We start from the raw sequence: 26,926 nt of genomic DNA on the forward strand, positions 1-26,926 counted from the left end.
TAAAATATGCTGACTTGTTTAAATGGCATCAAAAATGCCCAGTTTACAGCCAACTGCCCCAAACAGGCATGCATCCAATAAATAGCACGAGTAGTGCTGGTTGCATATCTGGCTCATGATAATGAGGTACCAGCACCAATTTCACATGGCGCCTCGGACGACGTGATCAGGTGCTTGCAGCAGGCGCCGATCCATTATGTGCCTATTTTCAGGTTTGAGTGAATTTCTAGGCTGTTCTTTCTTAGAAAGAGGGTGTTGTACATGGGACGTGAATGTCTGATGGGAGGTCAGCACAAAAAAACTGTGAGACTATCTGCCATAAGTCAACAAACAACACATTGGATTTATATAACAATGTAATAAAATGTCCCAAGGGATTTCACTGGAGCATTATTGACCAAGATTAACACCAAACTACACTAGGAGATATTAGAACAGGTGACCAAGAGGTAGGTTTTAAGGAACGTCTTAAAGGAGGAGAGATCTAGAAAGGGAGAAAAATGGTGGGAGTGGGGGGGGGGGGTGCCTTGGTGTTGAAGGCACCATTGGGTGATGAAGTTTGGAATCCTCAAGAGGCCAGAATTGGAGTATGGATATCTTGAAGGTTTGTAGGACTGGAGGAGATAAGAGATAAGGACGGGTTAGACCATCAAGGGATTTGAACAGAAGGATGCAAATTTTAAATTCAAGGCATTGTTGGGTTATGTCAGTGAGCACAGACTGATGGGAGAACAGCTGCTGAGCATTGGGCTGTTTAGGGTGAGTTACTTTCGTTATTGAGTGGACTGATATTTCTGCGGGTCACAATGAGGGATGGCCATAAGGTGCTTTTCAGACATTGTGCTCAGCATCAGCTGATTAGCCTGACCATGATGAATGTTAACTTGTCCAGGATTTAGTCAGTGGAGTCTGGACAGTGAGGCAAATCTCCCTGTGTGGTGCCAGTTGACAACAGCTCCAGCAAGGACAAGTCAAGTAGAGAAATTACAACTGTAACTAGAGAAAAGAATTTGAGGAAGTTAGAATATGCAAAACGAAAATAAAACAAAGGAAGTACTTGTACCCTAAGGGGACACTGTGGAGGGACATTTCTAGAGGGGGTCTCCCACTCGCATCCTCTTACTTCAGTGCTTTATGTCAATTATTAGGGATTTCAGTGGCCATTTTGATGTAGCTACAGTATATAGAGGGAAAGAAACCTCTTCCCTCCCTGGAAATTTACCACCTGTAAATCCACTGTGGGATGTAGGGCAAATATAAATAACTGAGAACAAGAGGTTTGAGGAGTAAAGAACAAAGTTAATTGCACCTTAAGCAAGTTTCGGATAACAGTTGGTAAATGCAGCAGAGTAGTCTAATGGCTTTAGTACAGGATCAGCAACCCAGATTCTGTGAGTACAAATCATGTGAAAGCTATGAAGATTATTTCAATAAATCTACTACTCTGTGGAGTAGCGCCTGGAAGTAAAATGACTACAGATTGGTTCACTTTTGTACTTTGCAGGAAGAAACTTGTCAAACTTTACCTGGTTTGGCTCACACATGACCCTGGACCCACAACATGTTCTTGATTTTTATTGCCATTTGAAGGGGGCTGCATGACTTCTCACAGCAACTATGGATTCCACATTTAAGAATAGATAAATAAACAGTTAGATTGAGGTTTGTTTTGGTGTCAGTTAGATGTGGAATACTTTTACCTCTGGTGAGTCAAATCATATACGCAGCAGTAAATTTACAGTATTACAGCAATGGTTCAAGTACCTCTCCAGGGCTTGAGCACAAAAATGAAGGCTGACACTCCAGTGCAGTACTGAGGGGGTGCTGCATTGTCAGAAGTGCTGTCTTTCAGATGAGATGTCAAACTGAGGCCCTAAATGCCTGCTCAGGTGGATGTAGAAGAATGCATGGCACTATTTTGAAGAAAAGCAGGAGAATTAGCCCTGGTGTCCTGACCAGGATTTATTCCTCAACCAACATCACACTAAAAAAAAGGTTACCTGGTCATTATTGCAGTGCTGTTTGTGGGAGTTTGCTGTGCACATATTGGCTGCCATATTTCCCACATTACAACAGTGACTACACTTCAAATGTACTTCATTGGTTGTAAAGCACTTTGACATGTCTGCTTGTTGTGAACAGTGCTATATAAATGCGAGTCATGTCTATGCTGCAGCAAACAACAGAAACTGCACTCCAGATCCAGGGATACCAATGAACAGTCCCTGCAGTCCCTGATGGTGATCTACTCTGAGCTGACAATATTGACGGAAATGCAGTGAAAAAAGTATTAACACACCCTATAGCAGCAAATAAAAGTTGAAAAGGTTTCATTTTATTTTTTTTATTTTACAAACAGCTGCTTGAGCAATAAATAAATCAGAAAGAGGTTCTGACCTTCAGAGTGACAAATGAAATGAATTATATATAAAGTATAAAATACCACAACACATTCATATGCTGCTTGTTGTACATTTTTCTCAAGCAATTTTTGAAATACATTTACTGCTCCTTATTCATAAATAGATAGGACAAAACATGTGCAAATATCAAAACGTTCGTTTGGGTATGTTGCATTAAGGGTATTTTTCTGATGCTCTGAATCAGTGTGAAACCTCACTGGGTGGGACTGTGGGTCACAGATAGGGCTCTAGCAGTAGAACATCAATTCTGTGCCATGATCTCCATTCAGGTGAGGCTCCAATCCTGGACGGTCAGCCACCAAATTCTTAAACAATATCATCAATGTTTCTGAAAACTCTAAATGAACAATAATTCTTATTGGCCCAGAACTTGCTGGAGTGGAGCATCTTGCAAATGAATTGATAATGCTCAAAAGGGCATGTGGGGCCTTGGTGAACTATGGGGTGAAATTTAAGGATAAAGAGATAAACAGAACAAACAAAATGAAGGGAATAGGGTAAACTGGAGTGAAATTAAATACAGAAATAAATAAAGAGACAAAGAATGATTGGATGAGAGAGAAATAAAAGGGAATGGAAGGGGCACTAAGGATAAAAGGAAAATGAAGCATCCTCTAAGAACTATTTACTAACCTAGAGGAGTGCGTTTCCATGGTTTCAATTATTCCCTTTCTGGGTCTCCAAGGTTAAATGGCCTATCAGGAGCACAAATCAAATTATTAGCAGTGTCCTTTTACTTTGAAGTAGCACCCCGAACCGTCTGCGGTGAGTTTAATTCATATTGACAGCATTAATCCAACAAGTCCTGAATGCTCACAAGGAGTTTGAGGGCGAGCTCTCTGACAGCAGAATGGCACAAATTGTCCAGCAACTTGTGGTGATTCACAATTCGTGGTGTGTCTCTTCCTCACCACAAATTGCTGCATTAATAATGATGGGCACATTAAACTTGCTGTTACTTTCCCCATCAGATTCTGGGGCATGCTATTGACAAGTGGGGAAAAAAAACACAGAACTTGAATGGGTGCACCTGAGACACTCGGTTAGTTTTCTGAGCATTGTGCCACAGCTGGGGAGCCTTGCCCCCCAGCATGGCTGGCCAGTCATCAAAATTTCAATATTGCACACTCAAAAGCTAATCACAACACTCCTCCCGATGATTCAAATAAGACTGTAGTCAAAAATATAAGGCCAAGGTTGTGCTTTTAAAGGATCCTGTACCAGCCAGTCTATACTGTGTAAGGACCGCAGGAATAACTGACTTCGAAAAAGAGGTTTTCAAAGATAATAAGATCACTGAGCATCAAAGAATCTGCAGGGTGTTGTTCAGTGAAGTTTAGGTTCATTTCTGATCTTCCAGCCAGCCCACCAGAAACAGTTTCCAAAAAGGTCCAGAGTTTTGGTAGAGAGCTCAATTAAAAGCAGATTACAGATTAAAACAGATCTGTGGTCAGTACAGAATGAAACAATAATAGCAAAGCACAGTGTTGGAAATTGAAGGTCAGTCAGTCACTGTCCAGCCTGCCTTCATCGTAGCTGTACAGTGCAATAGGTTTCAGTCATACTCTTGAACCACACATTTTTTTTTTTTAAATTTTGCTTTCAACTCTATGTTGTTTTTGCATTTTAAAAGGTACAGTGTTTCTCTGATGTGGTACTGTGCTGGCCCCCGACACCTCACCCTACCTGTGAATGATTGTGTAAGGTCAAATGCCAACACGGGAATCTATAAGAGAGCTGGCTTCGCTCTGGGCAACACCCCTCAGCCAATTAGATTTCATCTTTCAAGTGAGTTGCTATTGTCTGCTACTATTTCCAGCTGCAGTATTTTGGATGTGAAATCCAATCAAATGACAAGGAAGCAGTCTAGCTCCTCCAAAGAGCACAGGATTATTTGCAGATACCACAGCACTGTGGATCCATTCATGAAATGTCCCACACCCCAAAATGACCCGTCCATGCCTTCCATCAATAAGGATAACCTGGCTTGCAGATGAGAATTTATTTTCTGTGTAAGTGGGAAATCTGAGCTGTTCTTAAACTTTGAGTTTTCACAGCATGTGTCGGCTGTTTGTCTCAGCACTAGAAAGGAGAGTTTTCCAGTCTTATACGATATTACTATGTTGTCGGGAAATATTTTTTCCACAAACAGATCATCAAGTACTGAAGTGTTTTGCCATTTGTATTTGGATGTTTTCTACCCCATTTATGCCTGCTCCGTTCCAACACCCTCCCCACCCCACACCCCCTCACCCCTCCTGTTCAGAAAGCCGAAAACAAGCCCCAAACTCTTTCTTTGGGTAAAATCTCCAAAAGTCCCAAGTTAAGATGCAGCGAGAAAGAGGAAGATGGAGATTTCCTGAATGTCTCATCCAGTGGCCCAACCGGCCACCTATGTGACAGGGAGATTGGAACACTTCATTGATGGGCCTGCCACCAGTGAAGAAAGTCAGGTCACTCTTCACTCCAAGTGTGACCATTGTTATTCATTTTGTCCATTTTAGAGTCTGGCACTGATGGTAACACCAGAAGAAGGTCCAGATGTGATTTACACACAGGTGCAGAGATATTAACTTGGTGCCTACTAGAGGTTTAACATTGGGGGGGGAGGGGGGTGCACACAGAAGCTTGCTCATAGAGAGGAAGCTTGCATGAATTGGTGGTTGCAATATAAATACTGAGACAAATGCATTTAATTAGAAAGTCAAAACAAAACTTCATGTTTATTCAAAAGTGACTTATTGCAAAAGAAATTTCCTAGTCTTGACACTGAAGAATGAGGTGTAAAAGTAGCCAGTTTTTTCTAAGTTAATTATTGTCAAAATTGAATGCCAACCTTTTCCTGCCTCTTTAAAATAAGAGGTTCAGACCATTTAACAAACTACTTGACTGGATGCTCTATTAGACAGAAGTTATGGACATTTGGTTGAGTTTTTAAACTGTCATCCATTAGTAAGTTGGTGATGTTGTGATGGGGTTGGGTAAGTAACTGAGACCTTTTGGGGTTGAATGAACACCAACAGACACGGGGAAGCTGAAGACAAACTGAGATGATGGGGTCGATGAAGGTTTACTCTGCTCCCTGAGGGCCCCTGAAGGACTGGCAGCTTTTACAGAGCATGAAGGCGCCAGGATCTGAGTTTCAAACTGCAACAACTGTCCCATGAAGCTGAAGTTGGGAGAGATTATGCTCCGTCTCTGCTTGACAAACTCGAAGGCCTCCTCCAGCCGCACGCGTTTAGTCATCATTAAATAAGCAAGGCAGATGGTGGCGGATCGTGAGATGCCAGCTTGGCAATGAACTAGTATTCGGCCATCAACTTTTTTGACAGAATCTGAAAAGAGAAAGAACAGCAGACGGTGAGGAAAAGAAGATTTAAAACAAGCAGTGGTGCAAATTGAGCCAGGAGCCTAATGAATTCACATTCCAATTTATTATACGTTAATGTAATCAACACACGTTACTCCAGCACAAACAATCTCCCACCCACAGCACAAAACCATCCCAACACAAACTCACTCCCTACTCATGCTCCCAGCACAAACCCACTCCCTGCCCATGCTCCCACACAAACCCACCACCCAGCACAAACCCACTCCCCGCCCACGCTCCCACACAAACCCACCTCCCAGCACAAACCCACTCCCCGCCCATGCTCCCACACAAACCCACCTCCCAGCACAAACCCATTCCCTACCCATGCTCCCAAACAAACCCACCTCCACCCTAAATTGAACTCATCATCTACATTTCCACTCTTAGCAGATGTATCCCCTCTCCACAGCCAAACCACACTCCCCCCCCACCCCCACTCCACACACACCGCACACATGCACACACACACCTCAAGTAATCAGTCCCTTCAACAATTTGATTTTACCTTTCTTTATCTAAAAAAAAACTAAGCAATCCACTTTCAAAAGTATGTCAGATGTAAAATATCTCCCAATCATTCACAGTTTTGTACAGGGGTCACTTTTTACCCCCATCCTTCACAGTCTGTCAGATCTGCAGTCAGGACCATAATAAACCTCACTTCTTCACACAGTTCATTTCATAATTCTTCCCGGGGCCTCAAGCTCTGCAATGGATGGTGATGAAATGACACAATCTTTATATTGCATGTAGCAGCAAGGAATCCTTCCCTCTTTTAATCATTTCTGTTCCATGGCTGGTGTCGTGCAAAATCATGAAGGATTAAAGCTTGACAAACTGCCTGAGCCAGATGGGTTACATCTAGCAGTCTCTGGGAGGTGTTAACGGAAATTAGTCTGGAAGATATTTTAGGATCTCATGGTTACTGGAATAGTATTCAAATATTCATGGAGGAGTGTACTGTACACAATTCCAATTATCCAAATAATAATAAAAGCAACAAGCTGATGATTACTAATTAGTTAGCCTAATGGAGAAAACACACATGGGAATTATAAGAAATGTTGTTAATGATTATCTGTAGAGTGAGTATCGCACAGAGCAGTTAACTTTCGTAGTTTTAGGCTATGTGATAGCAACTTCAGGAACTCTGAGCTTAAGTTACTTAAACATAGATGTAAGGTTATGCATGAAGGAGATTTCTCTTTCCAGAAGTTTGTAGACCTTTGAAATAAGATTTTTGTTGGGTAAAGGTATTAAGGGATAGGGAGCAAATGTGAGTAAATGGAGTGGAGGTCCAAGATCGAATTTAATGGCAGAGCAGGTCCAAGGGGCTGAATCGTCTATTTTTGTCCTTAATGCTAATTTTTCTGCTTCACATTAATGTTTCACAATTTAAACATAAACACTGATTGGCCAACGTTTTAAAAAAACTGATCAGCAAATTGTTCCTATTAAAAGGAACATGAAGTAGTTGAATGGTTTTCAGGTGAGATATCACAACACTAATGCAGTATGGATATGAAAGGCCAACTTGAAAACCCAGAGGAAATAAATAAGAGAGCTGCTGCAAAATATTGCCAGTGATGTGCTCAGTCAGTAGCTGATTGGATTTAAATTCAAATCACTCCAGAATACTGTGAAGACCAAAGCCATTTTGTCTATGGTCTCTCCACAAGGTCTCTTCTCTATCCACTGACTCATCACTCTCTCACCCTCCCTTGCCAGTATCTGAGGCTGTTTACAACCATGGCATCCTATTTAACCCTAACCTAAGCATCTGACCCACATCCTATCCATTATCAAGAGTGCCTATTTCCATCTCCACAATGTTGCCTGTTTCTGCCACTGCCTCAGTTCATCTGCTACTGAAAATCCCATCCATGCCTTTGTTACATCTAGACTCAAATATTGAAATGCTCTCATGGCCGTCCTCCCATCTTGCATACTCTGTAAACTTGAGTTCATCCAAAACTATTGCTCTTATCCACACTAAATCTCATTCAGTCATCACCCTTGCTCACTGGCCCATGTTGACACTCAGTCTGGCAATGGCTCAATTTTAAAATTCTTATCCTTGTCTTTAAATCCCTCCATAGCCTCAGCACCTCCAACTCTGTAACCTCAGCTGCCAAAGGCCATAAACGCTGAAATTCCCTCCCTAAATCTCTGTCTATTTAGCTCCCTCTCCCCCTTTAAAGCAGTTCTGAAAGACTCTGACCAAGCTTTTGGTCACTTGTCCTAAAACTGGTAATTTGGTAATATGTCTGGCTCCTTTTTGCGAGAGGCCTAACAATGGGTGTCCAAAATGCATGGACAATAGGACCAAAGGTGCTCTCTAAAAATAATGTTGAATTATTGTCCTCCAAGGCTCATAAAATTGATCTGGGCTGCTGTCACTTGGGGACTGCCACCACCCATGATCATGATCCCTCTCCAGCCCACTTTTCTAGCCACTGCTCCAGACTAATTACGATGTCTCAATCTAGTCGCTTGTTTAGCAGTCTGCAGCTTGCTTGTCTGATTTAAATGAAGCCAGAGCCTCAGAATCAACAGGGCCTCTGCCGCCACAGTGGGTAACCAACCAACATATTGTGCAGCAGTTTGATCCCATTCACTCCCAATTCCCTCATGATGCTTCACATTCATTGTTGGCAAGAAATAAATTCTCAAAGCTTTAAATACATCACAGAATAATTATTGTGACCAATAGTGTGATCAGGAAATATAACATTGGTTTAAATTATACAATCTCCTCAATTCAGAGAGTGCCTCAATCTTTAACCCTTGCCATCCACATGTAGAACCTAGATTAATAGGGGTGCGATTTTGAATTGGGGTGCATATCAGGTGGGCGGTGGACAGATTGTGCATTGTGCCTCTCCCAAAGGATGGTTGGCAGCTCGACAGTCTGGTGAGTGTGAAAAACAGTGGTGTCTCTGAATTTGAAGGGCAGCAGTTTAAGAGGGAGGTTATGTATAAGCCTCAATTGAAGGGAAGCAGCACTTTGGAGTAGTTGCCAACATTTTTGCAACACCCACAGCAGGGGGAACTTTAAATGTGGAAGCTTTTAAACCTTAAAGCCTACATATAACTGGCATAAAAAATGCCAAATTGGCATCCACTATTCCTTATTGCCATTGAGGATCGCCTTAGCTGACACTTAAAAAACGACTGTCGAAAATGGTCACCACCCAACTTGTACTGTCTATTTATGGTGGGTGGAACCAAGAACTGGCAGCAATGTGCCAGGTAGTGATGAAAATGGCATCCAGTTGATCCCCAGTTAGCATATCCTTAAGCTCAGGTCATTGGATTAAGGTTGGGGGTAAGTCAATAGTTCTGAGTCTCTCATGATTTTAGTCCCAACACAGCCCTGTTTTGAGATGTAAATGGAACATTAAGGACAGGAAAAGCTCCTCCCCCAGGAATTCCATAGAAGATTGAGCCACAGTAAATATTAATTACTGCTTATGACTCAGCAGTTTATATACTGAGAGTACTTGTTAATAAATTTGGGTGAGGATGACAATGTGCTCCATGTGGTTTTCCTTTAATTTTCCAGGTGGCATGCCAGAGGTCTGCATCCAGAATGTTTAAAAATGCAACCTTCCATATATTGTAGAGGAACAAAAGGCTAATACAGAAATAATCCCCCAAACACCTAATCACTAACGATTGAGTGAAATCAAATGGAAAAGCAACAAAGAAGCCAGATGATAAACAGTGAGGAATATGAAATTAGAAATAAATGTCCTACCAATGTACTCTATTGCTTCCATGAACCAGAAACTGATGTCTGTTTTCTGATTGTCCTCCACTGGAATACATTTATATTGATAATGGTCCTCAAAGTGGTTCGGACAATTGGAGGAGACGTTCAGGAGAGCCGTAATCCCCATGGCATCGAGTGTGTCCTTTTTAGATGCATGATACGCACTTCCAAGGTAGAGAAAAGGGAGAATTTCCACTGGGCCGCCCTATAATCAAATACACAGATTACGATATATAACAGTAGCTGCCATAACAAAAACTGCAGCGGTGACAAGCACACTGTTTATACATAAATATAAAAGCAAAATACTGCGGATGCTGGAAATCGGAACTAAAAACAGAACATGCCAAAAAAACTCAGCAGGTCTGGCAGCATCTGTAGAGGGAGAAACAGTTAATGGGCTGAATTTTGCGTTTCTCCGGCGGATGGGCCTGACCCAATCAACGGCGGGCGTGGAGCCGATCGCCGCTGGCAAAATGGGCCGCGCCGCCATTTTGCATGGGCGGACCAATTACGGCCCACCCAGCGCGTTTCAGACTCCCGTGTTCAGCGGGAAATTCAAATCTGCAGCGGCCGTGTTCAGACCGCAGGTTCCAATGGGGAACCAGTAGTCTCTATAAAGAAAGGCCAGGCAGCCTCCTTTAGGCTGTTCACCATGGCCAGTGACTGGGCTCCAGAAGCGGTGAGGGCAGAGGAGGAAAGGGGAAGGGGGCGCAGGTTGCAGGGTAGGCCAGCGGGGGGGCCAATGTGCCCCTCGGTTCTCTGATGCCTGCCTTGCTGCCCTCCTGGAAGAGGTGTCAAACCATTGGGAGGTGTTGTTTCCGGAGGATGGGAGGAGGATGGCCCCCTACGTGACCAGGCAGGTGTGGCAGGAGGCGGCAGAGGCTGTAAGCTCTCAAGATGCTGTGCGGCGCACAGGAACCCAGTGCCGCAAGCACTTCAATGATTTGTTGCGCTCTGGAAGGGTGAGCACCATGCCAGCCTTTGCCATTTTACCCAGCAGGTAGCCTTAGCCTTTGAGGCCCCCCCACCCCCACGTTTACTGTCGTTACTGCATTGGGCATTTGGCGCACGCTGGGTGGGTAAACAGATAGTGACCATGCTTACATCAGCCTTAGTGGTTGAGGAGAAGATGGATTCTCCTCGCAGCATATGTTGGTGTTTGTTGCATTTGAATAGTCTGGGGCAACCTTCAGGGGAAGCAGCTAGACACATACTCAGAACTCCAACACCTGTCATATTGATGATGATGAGATGGTGGAAGGGGAGCCTCAAGGTGTCGTGGCCAAGAGCCATCTGCTGGCCTCAGCGCCGCACCTGGTTGCGCCTCCTTGCCATGAGCGCTAAGATCTGTGTGTTATTCAAAGTGATGGACGCCGAATGTGTCCAAGGTGGCCATTGGGGGAGGGGGTTGGGACCAGCCGTACTATCTTCTGGGGACTGATCACCAGGACAGGAGCCACTGGAGGCCTCAGATGGGCCACTGTGGTTGGGGTGCGGCGTGCGTGTGCAGAGTACATGAGCGAACAGCCCCAATAAATGATCTTCTCTGTTCAGCAGGCAAAAACTGAGAGCGATATCCGGGAGTATCAGAGGACTGGAGGTGGGCACGCCATGCTGCAGCACCTCACCACCTACGAGGAGCAGGCCATGGAGCTGGGGAGGAGGCAGGCGGCCAGGGCGGCAGGTGTCAGCGAGGCTGGGGTACAGTGGCCAGGTATTTGAGGGCCACAGTCCCATCCAGTCTGTCTCCCCATCATCCAAAGCACTGATGGTTGCGGCAATCGTTAATGCAGCAACACTGCTCATTCCTAGACTGATATAGTCAGACGTGTGGGTCATACACAAAGGACCCTTGGCCTCTTGAGGATGCGCGTCTCTAGCACCTTCCAAAGTCGCCTTATCCCATTTGTGACCCTATCCCCATGGCCTAACATGCCATGGCATCACTGCTGCACATCCAAAGACTTATTGCATCTTAGGAGGGTTTGTTCCTCCAGCACCCTTTCAGCCAGTGGGTCCTACATTACTCTGTCCAAAAGGTCCTCAGCACCTCACCTGTCAACTTCATGGCACTCAACTTAAATAAATGGCACCATGTTAGTCATCCCTGCGCCAAGGGGAAATGTTGCCTTCTGTCCACCCGGTCAATGCCCCTCATAACGATATGAAGGTTAATAATGTGACCTGTCAATCTCCTGTGTTCCATGGTAAATGTCACCAGTGTATGCAATGTTTCCTTATAACTCCAACTCTCCAGGTCAGCATGCATCCAGGTCACGAACCTTTGCACTCTCCCCATTCCAATGCCATCCCTCCAATGGAGCGCAGGTCACAAGTGAATGCAGAAGTGTAGCTGTGGCCTCGACAGCGTTTTCTGCACTTGCAGCATCACCTCCCTTTTCCTACATTTTATTCCTCGGCTAATAAAGGCAAGTTTGGCTTTGACCTTGTTAAATGCCTTATGTTCCTGTTCTGCTACCTTAACGGGTCTGCCCAGCAAGGTCCCTGTAATCATCGTGACTTCCCACGGTCCTACCATTACTCATGTATTCCCATACCTTGTTTGTCAGAGGATTCTCAATCTACTGGAAGCCCCTCTCCATGAGAGTCACCAATCTCTCAGTGGAGGTTCATGCCATCACTGACACTCTGCCTGGACTCCTCCATCACAGAGACCAAGTGAAGCACACCCTCATGCAACGCTGCCAGATGCTCCTGCAGGACAAACAGCCGGGTGCGCAGGAGCATCTGGCAGCGTTGCATGAGGGTGTGCTTCACTTGGTCTCTGTGATGGAGGAGTCCAGGCAGAGTGTCAGTGATGGCATGAACCTCCACTGAGAGATTGGTGACTCTCATGGAGAGGGGCTTCCAGTAGATTGAGAATCCTCTGACTGGGTTACGCTCTGACCTGCAAGCCCTCACAACGCTAATGGCCACAGGTGGTCATTCGCAATGTGGGAGATGTTATGGACACCAAGTGTCGCAGCTCAATGTCCATCCATCTGTGGTATGCAGGGAGGACCAATGTGACCTCATGTCAGTGCAGCAGCTGCCTGTCGTCTCTGCGGGCTCCTCTCAGGGCACTCTGGATGAGGGCAGCAGCTCCTCCGCTTCTCTGCCAGTGACCGTTGCATCCGTTGAGGCTGCAACAACTGGGGAGGTGCCAGTTCTGGAACTGGCCATTCCCTCCCAGGCGGGGTCAACACAGGCTCCACGGGCCAGAGGACATCTGCCAAGGTTATCGAGGCCAACAGAACAGCAGAGTGAGCAGACTGTCTCACAAGCCACTCCAAGCGATGGAGTGGCATCTAGATGTAACACCCGCAAACATAAACATAAGGCACGTTAGGCACTTCACGGGTTTGTCACTGGTGACTTTGTGTTGCCCCTAGATTAGGGAATATTTCATTATGTGTGTCAGAGCGATGTTTGTTGTTTATTTTGGTGGCAATAAAGTCCACTTTTCTGACCATGGCTGAGGGTGTTTCCTTTGTGCTGCATTTGTATGTTTCATGAGTGTTTGAGTGGACATTGATGTTTATGTACTAAGCCCTTAGCTGCAGCTGATGAGGTGGAGGATGTAGCATCTAAATGCCACATGTGGAAGCGCCAGGCAATGCTGGTCCTGCAGATCCATGTGTGTGGAGCTAGCTGGAGGTTCACTGGATTAAAGTGTCCCGGGTGTCCCTTCCTCCTTGGTGTAGTAGTGGGTCGGCGTGCTGCCCCTCATCATTGCCCTGTGCTTCCTCATCCTCTGAGCCACTGCTGGATACATCATGTGCAGCCTCATCCACTGTGTCAAGGTCTTCATCATCAACTGCATCCCCCCTTTCCAGCGCAAGATTGTGCAGAGCGCAGCATGCTACCACTATCACAGAGACGTGATCTGGGGTGTACTGGAGTGCAGTCCAGGCATCGGAAGCGCATCTTGAGAAGACCGATGACTCTCTCCACCACAGCCCTTATGGAGCCGTGGCTCCTATTGTAGCGCTGCTCAGCTTCTGTTCTTGGATGGCAGAGAGGCATCATGAGCCACCTTCTGAGGGGATAGCCCTTGTCACCCACCAGCCATCCATCATGGCGAGCCAGAGCACTGAAGAGCCCTGGCACCTGGGAGTGTCTGAGGATGTAGGCATCGTGGGAGCTGCCTGGGTACCTGGCACAGTCTTGCAGAATTTGCATCCTGTGATCACACACTATCTGCAAGTCAATGGAGTGGAAGCCCTTCCTGTTGTCAAAGACACTGGGCTCACCTGCTGGCACCTTGATGGCCACATGTGTACCGTCAATTGCACCCCGGACGCGGGGGAAGCCAGAAATGGCTGCGAAGCCCCTGGCTCACTATGTCTGACTTGCCCGGTTGCAGCGGAAATGGATGAAGGTCAATGCCCATCTGAACAGAGCATCTATAACCTGCTTGACACAAGTGTGGACAGCTGATTGGGACACACCCACAAAGATCACCCACCAAGCCCTGGAAGGAGCCAAATACGTAAAAGTCGAGGGCAACTGTGAGCTTCAGAGCCGCTGGCATGGGGTGTCCACCCACACAGTTAGGGGAGATCTCAGGGCCAACCATCTGACAGATATAGTTGACTGTCTCCCTTGAGAGATGGAGCCTCCTTCGGCACTGCATCTCAGTCATATTGAGGCAGCTGCTTTGCCGCCTGTATACCCTGGGAGCAGGATAGTGGCGTCTTCTGCGGCCCCTTCCACCTTGGACAACCTCTTGGCCCTGCACCTGGCCTCCCAAAGGTGGCTCCCCTGGAGGCTGATTGTCCACTCCTGGCCTCCTCCTTATTCTATCCCTCCCTTCCTCCTCAGAGGAGCTGCCTCCAGTGGAGATGTTAGAATCCATACCCAGGCTAAATGGAAACCTCCGGAAAGCTGCAGGCCCAATAATGATTACTGTCTGCAGAGTGCTGAGCTGAAGCTTCAAAGTACAGAGAAAGCTATTGGAAATCGATCTGAACTGGTAACAATCACACAGGCAAGTTTAAAATACTTTCTGCATTAAATACTTCAGATAAAACATTAAGAACCCCTCTGAGTCCACATATCCCACCTCTGGATGGGGTTTGTTAAAAAAATCAGTTAACTGCCTGCCCTTTGGGCCCATGCGCCGAGGCGAAGATCGCACGGGCTCCTCAAAATTGGCTTCAACTGCCGAGTTAAGGGCCTTTACAGGCCTTTAATTAATGGCGGGCATGCATCACGCTTCATCGCGCGCGTGCCCAGCTAAATATCACGATGGCGCGCGGTGACGTTGGCATGCTTGCCTGAAGTCAGCACAGGACATTTTAAGCGCTGACGTACGGGGCACACCAGCCGCACGTCATCCATAAAATTCTGCCCAATGTTTCGAATCCGTATGACTCTTCTTCAGAGCTGCCTATAGCATTGACTTTCTGCTGTGGGCCTCAATTCCTTTTTATGCACTATTAACAAACAATGCTCCCAATGTAAATAGCATGTAAATGAGGTGTTACCATATCTTATCACAATAGATAACACTAATATAACACCCATGGAACAACATGGGCAGCAGTCGTTCCGTGTATAAGAAAGAAAGATCCAGATTGGCCTGACTTCATAATCCATGGGCCTCAAACAGACCTAGTTAATGAGGTGATCAGCAGAATGTTTCTGTATGTGACACTTCATCACCAAATGTTCTTCTGACACGATATAAGGCCCTGTCTATAGAACTACAGTACTGAAATTATGCCCCATTACCTAGATCATTTCTAAACCATCTTATCTTGAATTCTTGTCCCCCAGAATACTGGGTGTTGACTTGAAACTTTCAAGACTAGGATTGACAGATTTTAGTTGGGTAAGGCTGTCAAGGGATATGTGGCAAAGGTGGAATTGAGGTACAGTCGGACACAATCTAATTGAATAGTGGAACAAGCTCCAGGACCTGAATGACCTATGCCTCTTCCTATGTTCTAATGCTCTCTTCATTCCAGGTCCCAGTAGACTCTTAGAAACCCTGTTCAGTTTCTTTACCCATGCTTTCCTGAAAATAGAAATGGTTTTGTCTCATCTGACTCTTGACTCTCTCTGATATTCCTTTGATTGCAGTTTGGTAACTTACTCCTCTAGATGATCAATGAGATGAGGTCTCAGAGGGAGGGGAGACTGCAGAAAAGAATCCAGATCCTCGATGGTATAATGAAAAACTGAAGAGCGCAACTAACACTTCTTTTAAAAAGAAAATTTAAGAACGTTGGCATTATTGATCACACCTGGTCAGATATGTACCTTGCTCAGGGGTCAGTTGGTAGATAGGGGCGGATGTGAAGCTCTTCAATGTTAACCATTCAATCTGAGTCATGTGCTATATTGGAAACTGTGAAATATATACAGAGTGAATTTGGGCTGCCTGATCTCTGGAGGACTGTGTACTGCAAGCAAATAGCAAGTGGGAGGAGGTAACAAAGGGACTGGTTTTCAGGTTGTGCCTTCATCCTGTTCCTTTACCCTGCCAGGTATATGAAGAAATGTAGTGGCACTGCACAACAAAAACTTTTTGACACTGGTATTCTATGAGGCTATGATAACAGTAGTTGATGGCATTACATTTCTATAGTATCACTTCCCTATGATACCAGGGATTATGGCAACATCAGTTTTGGAAATATTATCTAGCTCAGGTCCTGGTTGGCTCTTACAGTTTGTCAAAAGGTTTAAGGAAAAGGAGTTTGTTTCAGGTAAAGGCATTAAACTGGAAGAGAACAGTGGACCTGGTAAAGCCACATTCCTCCATGTCCTCTCACGCCTACATTAACCCCGGTTCATATCATATTAAATGCTTCACATTAATGGACAATTCTGGCTACATTCTCTGAGACAAGGCTCTGCTCAGCACCTCTTAAATTCCACCTGGCTGCTTGTGCATTCTTTACATCATATTAGTTTATCAGAACTTAAGTCAAAAAAAAATTTGAACACTTACTGCACCTGGGGCCACCACTACAAAGGATTGAGGGAGAGCAGGGCAAAGCCTTTCCCTCACTATCACTTAGCAGGAATCTCTGTTCATATTTACATTACTATTTCTACAAAACGCCTTTCAAAATCAGTAGGGAAGAATACCTTTGGTTATCTTTTTTACATAGTATACTGGAATGCATTTACAGCTAGATTAAAACTGCCCAGCCCATAACCCAGGCATCAGGTTAGGCTCAGTGATAGCACACTCACTTCTGAATCAGAAGGTTGTGGGTGCAAGTCACTCTGGAGACTTTAACACTTTATCTAAAACAAAAACAGAATTACCTGGAAAAACTCAGCAGGTCTGGCAGCACCGGCGGAGAAGAAAAAAGTTGACGTTTCGAGTCCTCATGACCCTTCAACAGAACTGAGTAAATCTTAGGATAGGGGTTTACTCAGTTCTGTTGAAGGGTCATGAGGACTCGAAACGTCAACTCTTTTCTTCTCCGCCGATGCTGCCAGACCTGCTGAGTTTTTCCAGGTAATTCTGTTTTTGTTTTGGATTTCCAGCATCCGCAGTTTTTTTGTTTTTATCTTTTTGTTTTTATCTTTTTGTTTTTAACACTTTATCTATGTTGACATTTAAGTGCTGCACTGTTCTAGCTGCCTTCATTCTGATTATAAACCAAAGTTCTCTCTACCCTCTCAGGGTGGCATTAAATATCCTATGGCACTATTTGAAAAGAAGGACAGGGGAGTTTTCCCTGGTGTCCTGGCCAATGTCTATCTCTCAGCCATCATCACTAAAGCAGATCCTTGATTGTTACATGTTGTTATTTATGGGGCCTTGCTGTGCACAATTTTGACTCTGCTGTTTCTGTACATCACAGCAGTGACCACAATGCTAAAGTATTTGGATGGCCATGAGGAACTTTGGGATGCCCTGAGGTTCAGAAAGGTGCTATATACAGTTCGTCTCCTGTATATGTGTATGTACACCAATTCATGGCCCCAAAACTTCGGTCATTCGTGATTTAGAATGTTAAGCTCTCTCCTTTCCCACGTCTATCCCACATAGAAAGCACACACTGCACATGTGCCATCTCTGCGCATGCACAAGTTCAGTGTTTGTGATTTCACCCTTCATGAGATTTCGTGGGAGTGGAACCCCTGTGAACGTCGGGAGTTGACTGTAATTGCAATTTCTTCTTCTCAGTTAGGGAGGCAAAATCACAAACTGGATAAAAAAATTCTGATGTAAGTTCACAGACCTGAATCATTTCTCTCTCCACATATGCTGCCAGACCTGCTGAGATTTCCAGCATTTTTTGTTTTATTTCAAGATATGAATAAGTTAGAAAATCTGATATTATGAGAGTTCACCCCCATTTTACCACTGCAAACTGGAAAGAGAGGAATGAAATGAAAGACAATTGGTACAGAGAGGCCAATAGCTACCTGGTCATGGAGTGGAGTCCCGCAGGCACTCAGACTTGTTCCAGGTGACTCAATGTTGGATGGTGGCAGGATTCCAGATGGGCTTTTTGCCTTAATGCAAAACTCAGGATACTCGGAAGAAAATCTCTCGTATCCTCCTGCATCAGTAAAGAAGCATTGTATTATTATGCACAGCTAGTTCTATATGGTTTTCGGAGGCCAGTGTGCTTTACAGGGGTGACAGTACTCATTACAATGCCAAAAACTTAAGCAGGTGAGATATATTTTTGGTATTAGTGTCAAGTCTGTGGTAGAAGTCCCACCCAATCTTCTATTCCTTTGACCTCAATGCAAATGGAAATCAGATGAGGTGTAAAACAGGCTGTTGTTTTCTGCTACTGACCAGTAAGACTAATTTCACCCCCAAAGCCCTTGAACAAGGTTCAAAGAAATAGTTACTTGACCCATGAAGTTCAATTCATTCATAGGTCTTGCGCATTCCACCTGATCATGAACTATATCTCACCTACTTCATCGCTTCAGGGTAAGTTCTGCATAAGTGCTTGACACTTATCAGACCGTCCCTCCATTTGCACATCTCCATTTGGCTTGCTGGCTCCAAAGCAACCTGCCCCAACAACACAGGAACTAAGGAGGTCGAAACTGGTCCTTGGCAGTAGGATAAAATCAGCAATAGTGTATCACAGTTTTATTTTACCTATGGGGCTCACTATTGGCCATTTTCATACTACTTCAGATCAATTTCACCCTCATTGTGTCTTAAGAAACATTTGATTTTCTCAGGATGTATCTACCACTTTAATCTCTTGACACATTAGCGCTTTTGCTGGGAATTGGTTCACATTTCCATTTGCCCATGGGGAAAATTATTCTTTTTACCCTTGGTCTCGCTTGAGGCCATCTGCGCTGGTGCAGTCCTCACAAACCAAATCAACATAGCCGGTGGCTCTGCATATTTTAAAATCTAGATCATGCCTTCTCCACCCCTGTACAAACAAGTTGAGTTCTGTGAATCCCTTCTTGTAACTTAGAGTTGCAAAATCATCTCTATTTTCAACTCAGAGCCCTGTAATATGTCAATGTCACTTGACAGATAGGGTTCCCAAAACTGCACCCAATTTTTTGTATACTTGGCCTAAAAAGTGATCCATAGAAGATTAGAATAACCTGTTTCAACTGAAATCCAAATGCTTCAAGGCGCGTCCTCATATTTAATTAGCATTATTGATAACAGCTTCACATTGCCCAAAGCATTCAGTGAATGATTAATAATCGCACTTTACTGATAAATGCACTTCATTGTGCACATCTATACTGCTTCCTAATTTGATGGGCATTACCTTGTATTTATCTACACTTTAATCCATCTGTCACCGAGGTGGAATAAGCTTCAAAACTAATAGCAGAATGAAACCATGAACAGAGACACAGGAGGATAGCTTCCCAAATTGGAAGTGCATATCGGGAAATTGGGAATAGGTATATGAGTTTTACCTAACTTGCTATGGAGTGGCAACAGAGTGCATAGAATGTAGAGTGAATGAAACAAGTTGGGGAGGAGTCCTAAAAAAGCCTGACACTTCGTCAAAGGCCAAATATATCCTCAAGGAGGAAGCTTTCTGAGTCAATATACACAGAATCAGTGACAGGAAGTGTACGAAATTAATACCAAGGCATTCCAAATTTTATTAAGTCAACGTGAAATTGTTTGACTAGATTAAGAGGATTTCTCAGGAGAGTCTGCTAATCATGGGTAACTTATTATTTTGAAATAATGTGGACAGAAATAGGAAAAGCTACAAAAGCAGGATTTAAATGCAAGTCAGGATCTTGAGAGGTGCATGGCATATAGCAGTAAGAGTGATAAGACTAGTGTGAGAAAACCTCAAATGCAGTGGGGTAGAAATTGGGAATGCTAATTTCAGGGCACAAAGTCGCACCCGTAAACTGCTCCAGGGATACAGGCACCGCTGGATTGGTATTGGCAGTTATCTTTGATAACCACGGCGCCTGTCTGAAACAGGTTTTAGGCCCCATGCACAGGTAAATGAGGGGTCTAATGCTTGTTGCAGAATTCCTTGGAAGGACCTAAATGGAAGCCCAAGCCAGGTCCCCAACCCTAAGATGCTCTTGAGGGCCACTGCCAAGGCGTAATCTCCCACCTGCTATCCTCCTCTCCCATCCACTCTGGAATTTACCCGAGGAGTGTTGCAGATGAGGAAGCCCAAATTGGTTGGTGCAATTAGCTAGCTGCCTCTGGAGGTGCCTTCACCTTTCCCCCTATTGTAAAAGGCCCGAGACCAAATTTATCACAAGCTTTGGGCATCCTGGTTCAAATACACTGTCAGTTATGCACCTGAAAATAGCCCTTAGTGAATTTCTACCCCAGAGAATCTTAGGCGCAATAAGTAAAGCTAGGTCAAACAGGAGAGAGCAATCTAGGAAAGTTACTGGCAAGAGAAAGACCCAGCTTGACAGAAACTAAAAACACCAACAACTTGTCTTTATATAGTACTTTGAATGTAGCAAAATGTCCGAAGGCACTTCACAGAAATGTTATCAAACAAAATTTGACACTGAGTCATACAAGGGGATAGTCAGGAAAATGACAAAAGACTTGATTAAGAAGTGTTTTAAAGAGGGAAAGAGGTGGAGAATTTTAAGAAGGTAATTCTAGTCCTTTGCAGCTGAAAGCATAGCCACCAAATGATTAAAATTTGGGATCCTCAGGAGGCCATAAGTGAACAAGTGCAGATACCTTGGAAGGTTGTAGGGCTGGAAGAAATAGGTAAGGGCAAGGGCAACAAAACAAAAAAGATTTACGTTTATGTAGTGCCTTTTTGACCACCAGATGTCCTAAGGTGCATTACAGCTGATTAAGTACATTTGCAGTATAGTTACTGTTGCAATGTAGGATATGCAGCAACCAATTTACACACAGCAAACTCCCACAAACAGCAATGTGATAATGACCAAATAATCTGTATTGGGATGTTGATTGAGGGGTAAATATTGATCAGGACACCAGGCATAATTCCCCATCTCCTTCGAAAAATAGTGTCACTGGATCTAGCATATCTCCCTTTGCAGACTCTCTGCTTCCTCTTTACAACTTACTTTTCTACCTATCTTGGTATCATTGGCAAATTTAGCTATTTTACATTTAATCCCTTCATCCAAATCATTGATGTTGATTGTAAATAGTTGAAGCCCCAGTATGGATTCCTGCGGCACTCCACTCGTTACAGCTTCCCAATCTGAAAAAGATCCATTTATTCCTACTCTCTGCTTCCTGTTAGCTAACCAATCCTTTATCTATGCTAATATATTATCCCTTATACCACGTTCTCTTATCTTGTGTTAAGATTTGATATGGCATCTTATCAAGACCACAAGTCCAAAGTGGGATTGAAAGAAATATAAAAATATGATTGACAGGATGATTCCGGTGTATAGACAATCGAGCTACTCAATTAGAGGCTCAGAAGTATTTGTTTATTCTATAAAGATGAAACTTTAGGGGATTGTGATTGCTGAATTTGGATATTTAGATTCTGCATATTAAGATTCTGAATCAAATGAAAATTGGGAAGAACTTCATTTAAAAAATCTAATTTTATGAAGAGTTAAAGTTATGTTATACAATTACAATGTAAACATCCTGAGGAAATCAGAAGTTGTAACTCATCCCGCCTCAGGGGTGGATAGATAAGAAAAAATGCAGAAGGCTGCAAGGGAAAGAGGGTGGGGTGAAAAGCTATTGTGTTAAAGATCTATATGACAGTCCTGTTTATTACAAAACTCACTAGGGCAGTCACTCTGCACCAGCTGGGTATAAAATATCATATGGCTGGAATGCAGAGAGGAAAATCGGGGAATGGAGTCTGCCATGGAAGGAAAATGGTGTGGATTCTATCGAGGACACACAATTTCCCTGTTCAAGTTTGCTCTGGTCATTATCACATTGTTTGTTTGTGGGGACCTTGCTGTGTAAATTGGCTGCTGTGCTTACCACATTATAACAGTGACTCCTCCTCGTACCATACTCTAAGGGGGCATTGGCAACCATGAGCTTCTCCATGATTATGGAGAAATATGCTTGGCAAAGTGCTGCTGTAATTTGGAGTTGCCTTTTGCAGTATGGCTGACCAGGAAACTCTCCCGCCCTTACCATTGCCATTGACACAATGGAAGGGTTTACAGGCTGATAATAAACCTGTTTGGCCACGTCATGAACACACCTTCCACGGTCATCAAGTTCTGAAGTTGAACTCGAACCCAGGGCTTCTGACCTAGAGTAAGGACGCTACCCACTGCACCACAAGACCTCTTTATAAAAGTGACTATACTTCAAAAAAGACTTCATTGATTGTAAAGTGCTTTGGATGGTCTTAAGGCCATGAAAGGTGCCACTGGCGGCTGCGGCTAAGGGTGGTGTAAGGGCAGCATAAGGCGTCGAAGCAGTTGCTGACTAAAGTCACCAAGAAACGGAGGAAACCCCGTAAGCAGAGCTATTCCACTTACACGTACAGGGTGCTGACCCAGGTCCATCCTCCCACCAGTGACTCATCCAAGGCCATGAGTGTTATGAATTCCTTTGTTATCAACATTTGAGCGCATCTCCTTCGAGGCTTCGCACCTCATTCACTATAACAAGCGCCACACCATCTCAGCCAGGGACCTTGAGCACCATCCGCCTCATGCTGCCAGGAGAGTTGGCCAAACACGCTGTCTCTGAAGGCACCAAAGTGGTCACCAAATACACCAGCTCTGTTTAGGTCAATCATTCTAAAGGTTATAAGAATAAGTCCTTCTTCCTATTTTTACTGCCCTCCACCTAAGCCAGAGAATTGGGAAGGTGGAACCAGATGAATATAGCATTGGTGTATTTAAGGCTTGATGCATCCAGCGGGGGAGAACAGGGGTATACAGGAGCACAACCAACGGATGCACTTGGAGTGAGAGGAGTATTGGGTCGGGGCACAAACACGGGCACAGAGCAGGTGGGTGTACAGTCAGTCTCTGTTCTGGGAATGGTCTTTAATTTCTTTTCGCAGTATTCGGGACCCGGATACACTTGATGAAGTGGACGAACTGCCAATACACAAACACGAATCGGTGTTGGGCTAACGGCCTACCACCAGGATAGGCTGCCACTCCGGACAGCATGTAGCTTCCCAGGCACATCTTACACATGGGCAGATGAAAAGTGAACGCGAGTGACCCCCCCGCCACCGCGCCGCCCCGAACACTGGAGAGAAAACACAGATGTCTACACAAATGCAAACTTCTGAGTCCAGGAGAGGGATACATATCAGGATTGTAAACATTTGAACAGTCAGCAACCAAACAGATTTTAGATTAAACCTAAAATAAACGGCGCCACTGTTAGATAGTTCAATAAGAAGCCACAGACACCGCTGACCAGAAGAAACATTCTCACTTTGTCGTTAATTGACAACATAATGTCACTATGTTTTTCGACCAACCATTTGGTTGCAAATAATTAAGTTTTAGCGCATAAAGGAGGAATGTGACAGCAGCAGGGGTTCATGGAGAAGCCTCTGAGATATTAAACACTCCGTGAAACTGGAGATGGGTCTCAGTGATAAAGTAGAGCCGATGCGGCCAGGCTGACACGTCTCCTGGTCAGTGAGTTGTACCGTCCGTAACAATCGTTTCATTTCACGGGGCGCGTGTATTTTGTTTTTGTACAATAATTGTTTCGCTTCATGCATTTTCGCGCCCGATGTTGAGATGCCATCAAAGTCCCGTTAGGCAGGGCTGGGGCTGCAATGGAACAGCAGTAGTCGAACGGGAGAAAGGGGAGGGGGAGGGATGTCTACAATTGTGAATGAAGAGAGTGGGAGATGCCCCGCCCACCGGCCCCAGAGACTGAAGCCTCTAGCTGTGAGCGCCGTCGCTTGTCCATGTGCCTCTCAGCTCAGCCCCGCAAAACACTACAGCAGACCCACAGCACCGCGTCCACCCTCACATCAAACTCCTCACATCCACAACTCACATCTTCCCGTGCATTCTCCAGGCTGTACTCCGTAGAAAGAGGACGTCATTAAGTGATAACCAGGACGCTTTTGGATACCAACATTCACAGTCCCTCTCTGCCCAGGAGCGTTTACTCTCTCTTCCCCCCCATAGATCATAGATGATGAAAAGGAAACGATTACGTCTGATGTTATAAGGGAAAGGGAGGAACACCTCACACACACTGGGAGCTCGGCCGGCTCGAGAGTCCCTTGCACAACTTCACTTCAACCAACAAAAATCTGAACTATAGTAACAACATTCGGTAACCAGAGAAATGGAGAGCGAAAGAGAGCAGGTTTCAGTGTAAATGCAGCCGTCACCAACGTGAACAGGTAACAGCGTTACCGAATATTACACATCATCATCGGTAAAATGTTAACATTACCAATAAATCCCATCAACATCGAATATTATTAGCAGGAAATATTATTACCGTAAATCACCACTGTCTGCGATTACTAATACCAATACATTCTGAAAGACACTATTGTTACCTATAAGTACCAATATTAACAATAACCACATTATTAGCGCTAATTACTATTACAGATGATTACCAACACTATTATTACCCGAATATTACAGAGGTCAATCTCACACTCATATCAAACCGGATAATGTCAACGTGTAAAATTCTAATGTTAAATATCGCCAACTGAGAAAAGAAATTGCTCTCGAAGCGGGATGGCCTTTACCAAAGGATTGTACAACCTCAGGTCAATTTCCTCCATTCAGATCCAGCCGGGTAGTGAACTCTACCACACAGGAGATAAAGCGGCATGAATGGTGGAAGTTGTCCAATTGCAGGTAACTGAATGGGGAACTGGTTGATGCCCTTACCCTTGAGGAAGTAGATCTGAGTTGGGTAGGAGGCTCCCAATAGTGCGTTGAGCACCGTGTTAACGGTGCTGTCGTGTCTGACCAGGTCAAATCGTTGGCTCCTCTCGTCGTACAGGACGAGGGCCGAGTAGAAACCCGCTTGGAGTCGGCTGCGGGGCTCCTCGGCCGGGATGATGTGCTGCAGACTGACGGAGCCTTTGGCTCTGCGTTTGACGATGGTGTTGCAGCGGACATTGAGTGAGCCGCTGATGTGACAGGCATTGTACGCCAAGAACGACCTGCAGTCCAAGATGAGGTACTTGCGCCCGCCCTGCCTCACGAACCGCTTCACCTGGCTGCACTCAACATCCGACACCTCCATCTTCACTGGGAGCCCGCAAGCCGCATCTGGCTGCAAGCTTTGGCTTTGGAAAGAAAGAAAACACTGCCAGCGGCCGGATCCCGGAGTCCAGCACTGCTAAGAGTGCCCAGGAGGACGCTGGCCACTCCTTCCTTTTTATGCACCCATCTTATGAATGGAACAGGGCTCCATCGCCTTTTATGGATAATGACGTGTTCATCACGGGGTAGATCCATACCGGCAGGCTCAACAGTCACTCTAATTCACTTACACACAGTTATGTATAAACACTGAGATACACCCTCAGCTATGTACACACATACACAGAGATGCAGTACACGCTCGGGTCTGTGTGGCACTAGGATTACTACACAATACAGATTTTGAGAAGGAAAAAGCGGCAGTATTGATTCAAGGATAATGCTACCGTCCTGAGTAACAAGGATGCGCTAGATGTTTCCAGGACTGATTCTATTTGGCTTGTTTTGAGGAATAGAGAGGAGGCTGGGGGCTGTGACCTTGTTGGGAGTTTCGTTTTTCTGGAGGTTCAAACGTTGAGGAGAGAGATGTGCAAATTTGTTGTCAAATTGCAGAGGGGTCTCACAAAAAACGGAGTTGCAATATTTGAAGATTAATTCTCATTGTATAGATTGAGGAAAACAGTGCAAAGGGCAGGTAAGGAGAAAAAAATCTGACATGTGTACAGGAGAACTTTTCTGATCAATATAATTTGGCAGGGGGAACACAGGTTCAGGAGGGAGAGAAGCAAAACTGGAAATGGAAAGACAAAAAGTTACTAAACAAGTGGGGAAGACGGCAAAGACAAAGACCAGAAAATAGACAACAAATGAGCCCTTCAGTGATTAACAGTGTATACGAAGTCTAGTGAATAAGGCAGGTGAGTGGAGGGCATGGATAGACACTTGGAAGTTTGGGATTTTTTTTTTAGCATAGGAGGCTGAGAGGAGATTTAATCAATTCCAATGAAAGACCAGAGAACTGGTTAACTCTGTTTCTCTCTCCACAGATGCTGCCAGACCAGCCGAGTATTTCCGGCATTTTCTGCTTTTATTGCAGATTTCCAGCTTGGAAATTTCCACTTGGAAGTTTGATGTAATATCTATTGCCGAAACATGCCTTAAGGAATGGCGGGAGCAGCAGTTCTGAACTCTTCATGATGGGCTTTTCCCACAGAAGAGAGAAGAGGATAAAATTAAGGGTTCAGAATATTGGTTAAAGAAACAATAACAGCCACGAGGAGAGATTATATGTTCAATGTATCATCAAAGGAGGCCATATGGGTTGAACTGAGGGGAATTAAAGGACAATCACACGGTTGTGCATGTATACTGCAGACTCTCAAATGTTCAGAGGGAGAAAGAAGAGCAAATATGTAAGCAGATCACTGAGAAGTACAGAAGCAATAGGACGGTAATAGGGGATTTCAGCTCCCCTGATAGTAACTGGATAAAATCAGTGTAAAAAAATGGGGTGGTGGGGGTTGTAGAATTCTTAAAATGCATTTGGGAGAACTTCTCCAGCTGCTACACAGCAAATCCAACATGAAAAGGGATAGTTCTGGATTTAGTTTGAGGAAATGAAGCTGGATAGATGGAAGAGTATCATTGAGAGTGCTCATAATTCAGTTACATTTAGAATAGTTATGGAAAAGGACAAGGATAGACCAGGAGCAAAATAATTAAATTGGAGAAAAGTCAATTTTCTTA

The 26,926-nt window shown here is 44.6% G+C and overlaps 1 protein-coding gene across 1 annotated transcript; it reads right to left on the reverse strand.

Annotated features, from left to right (window-relative positions):
* Positions 1-5,260: 5,260 nt before the first annotated feature.
* dusp4 (dual specificity phosphatase 4) lies at positions 5,261-25,220 on the reverse strand. Its single transcript, XM_041186545.1, has 4 exons — positions 24,860-25,220; positions 17,975-18,111; positions 9,560-9,779; positions 5,261-5,758 (listed from the first exon to the last, which is right to left on the reverse strand). The coding sequence occupies exons 1-4, from the start codon at positions 25,218-25,220 to the stop codon at positions 5,373-5,375; spliced, it is 1,104 nt and encodes a 367-aa protein (XP_041042479.1). The 3' UTR covers positions 5,261-5,372.
* Positions 25,221-26,926: the final 1,706 nt, after the last annotated feature.

This window comes from Carcharodon carcharias, chromosome 4 (genome assembly GCF_017639515.1).
Source record: "Carcharodon carcharias isolate sCarCar2 chromosome 4, sCarCar2.pri, whole genome shotgun sequence".
Lineage (NCBI taxonomy): Eukaryota > Metazoa > Chordata > Chondrichthyes > Lamniformes > Lamnidae > Carcharodon > Carcharodon carcharias.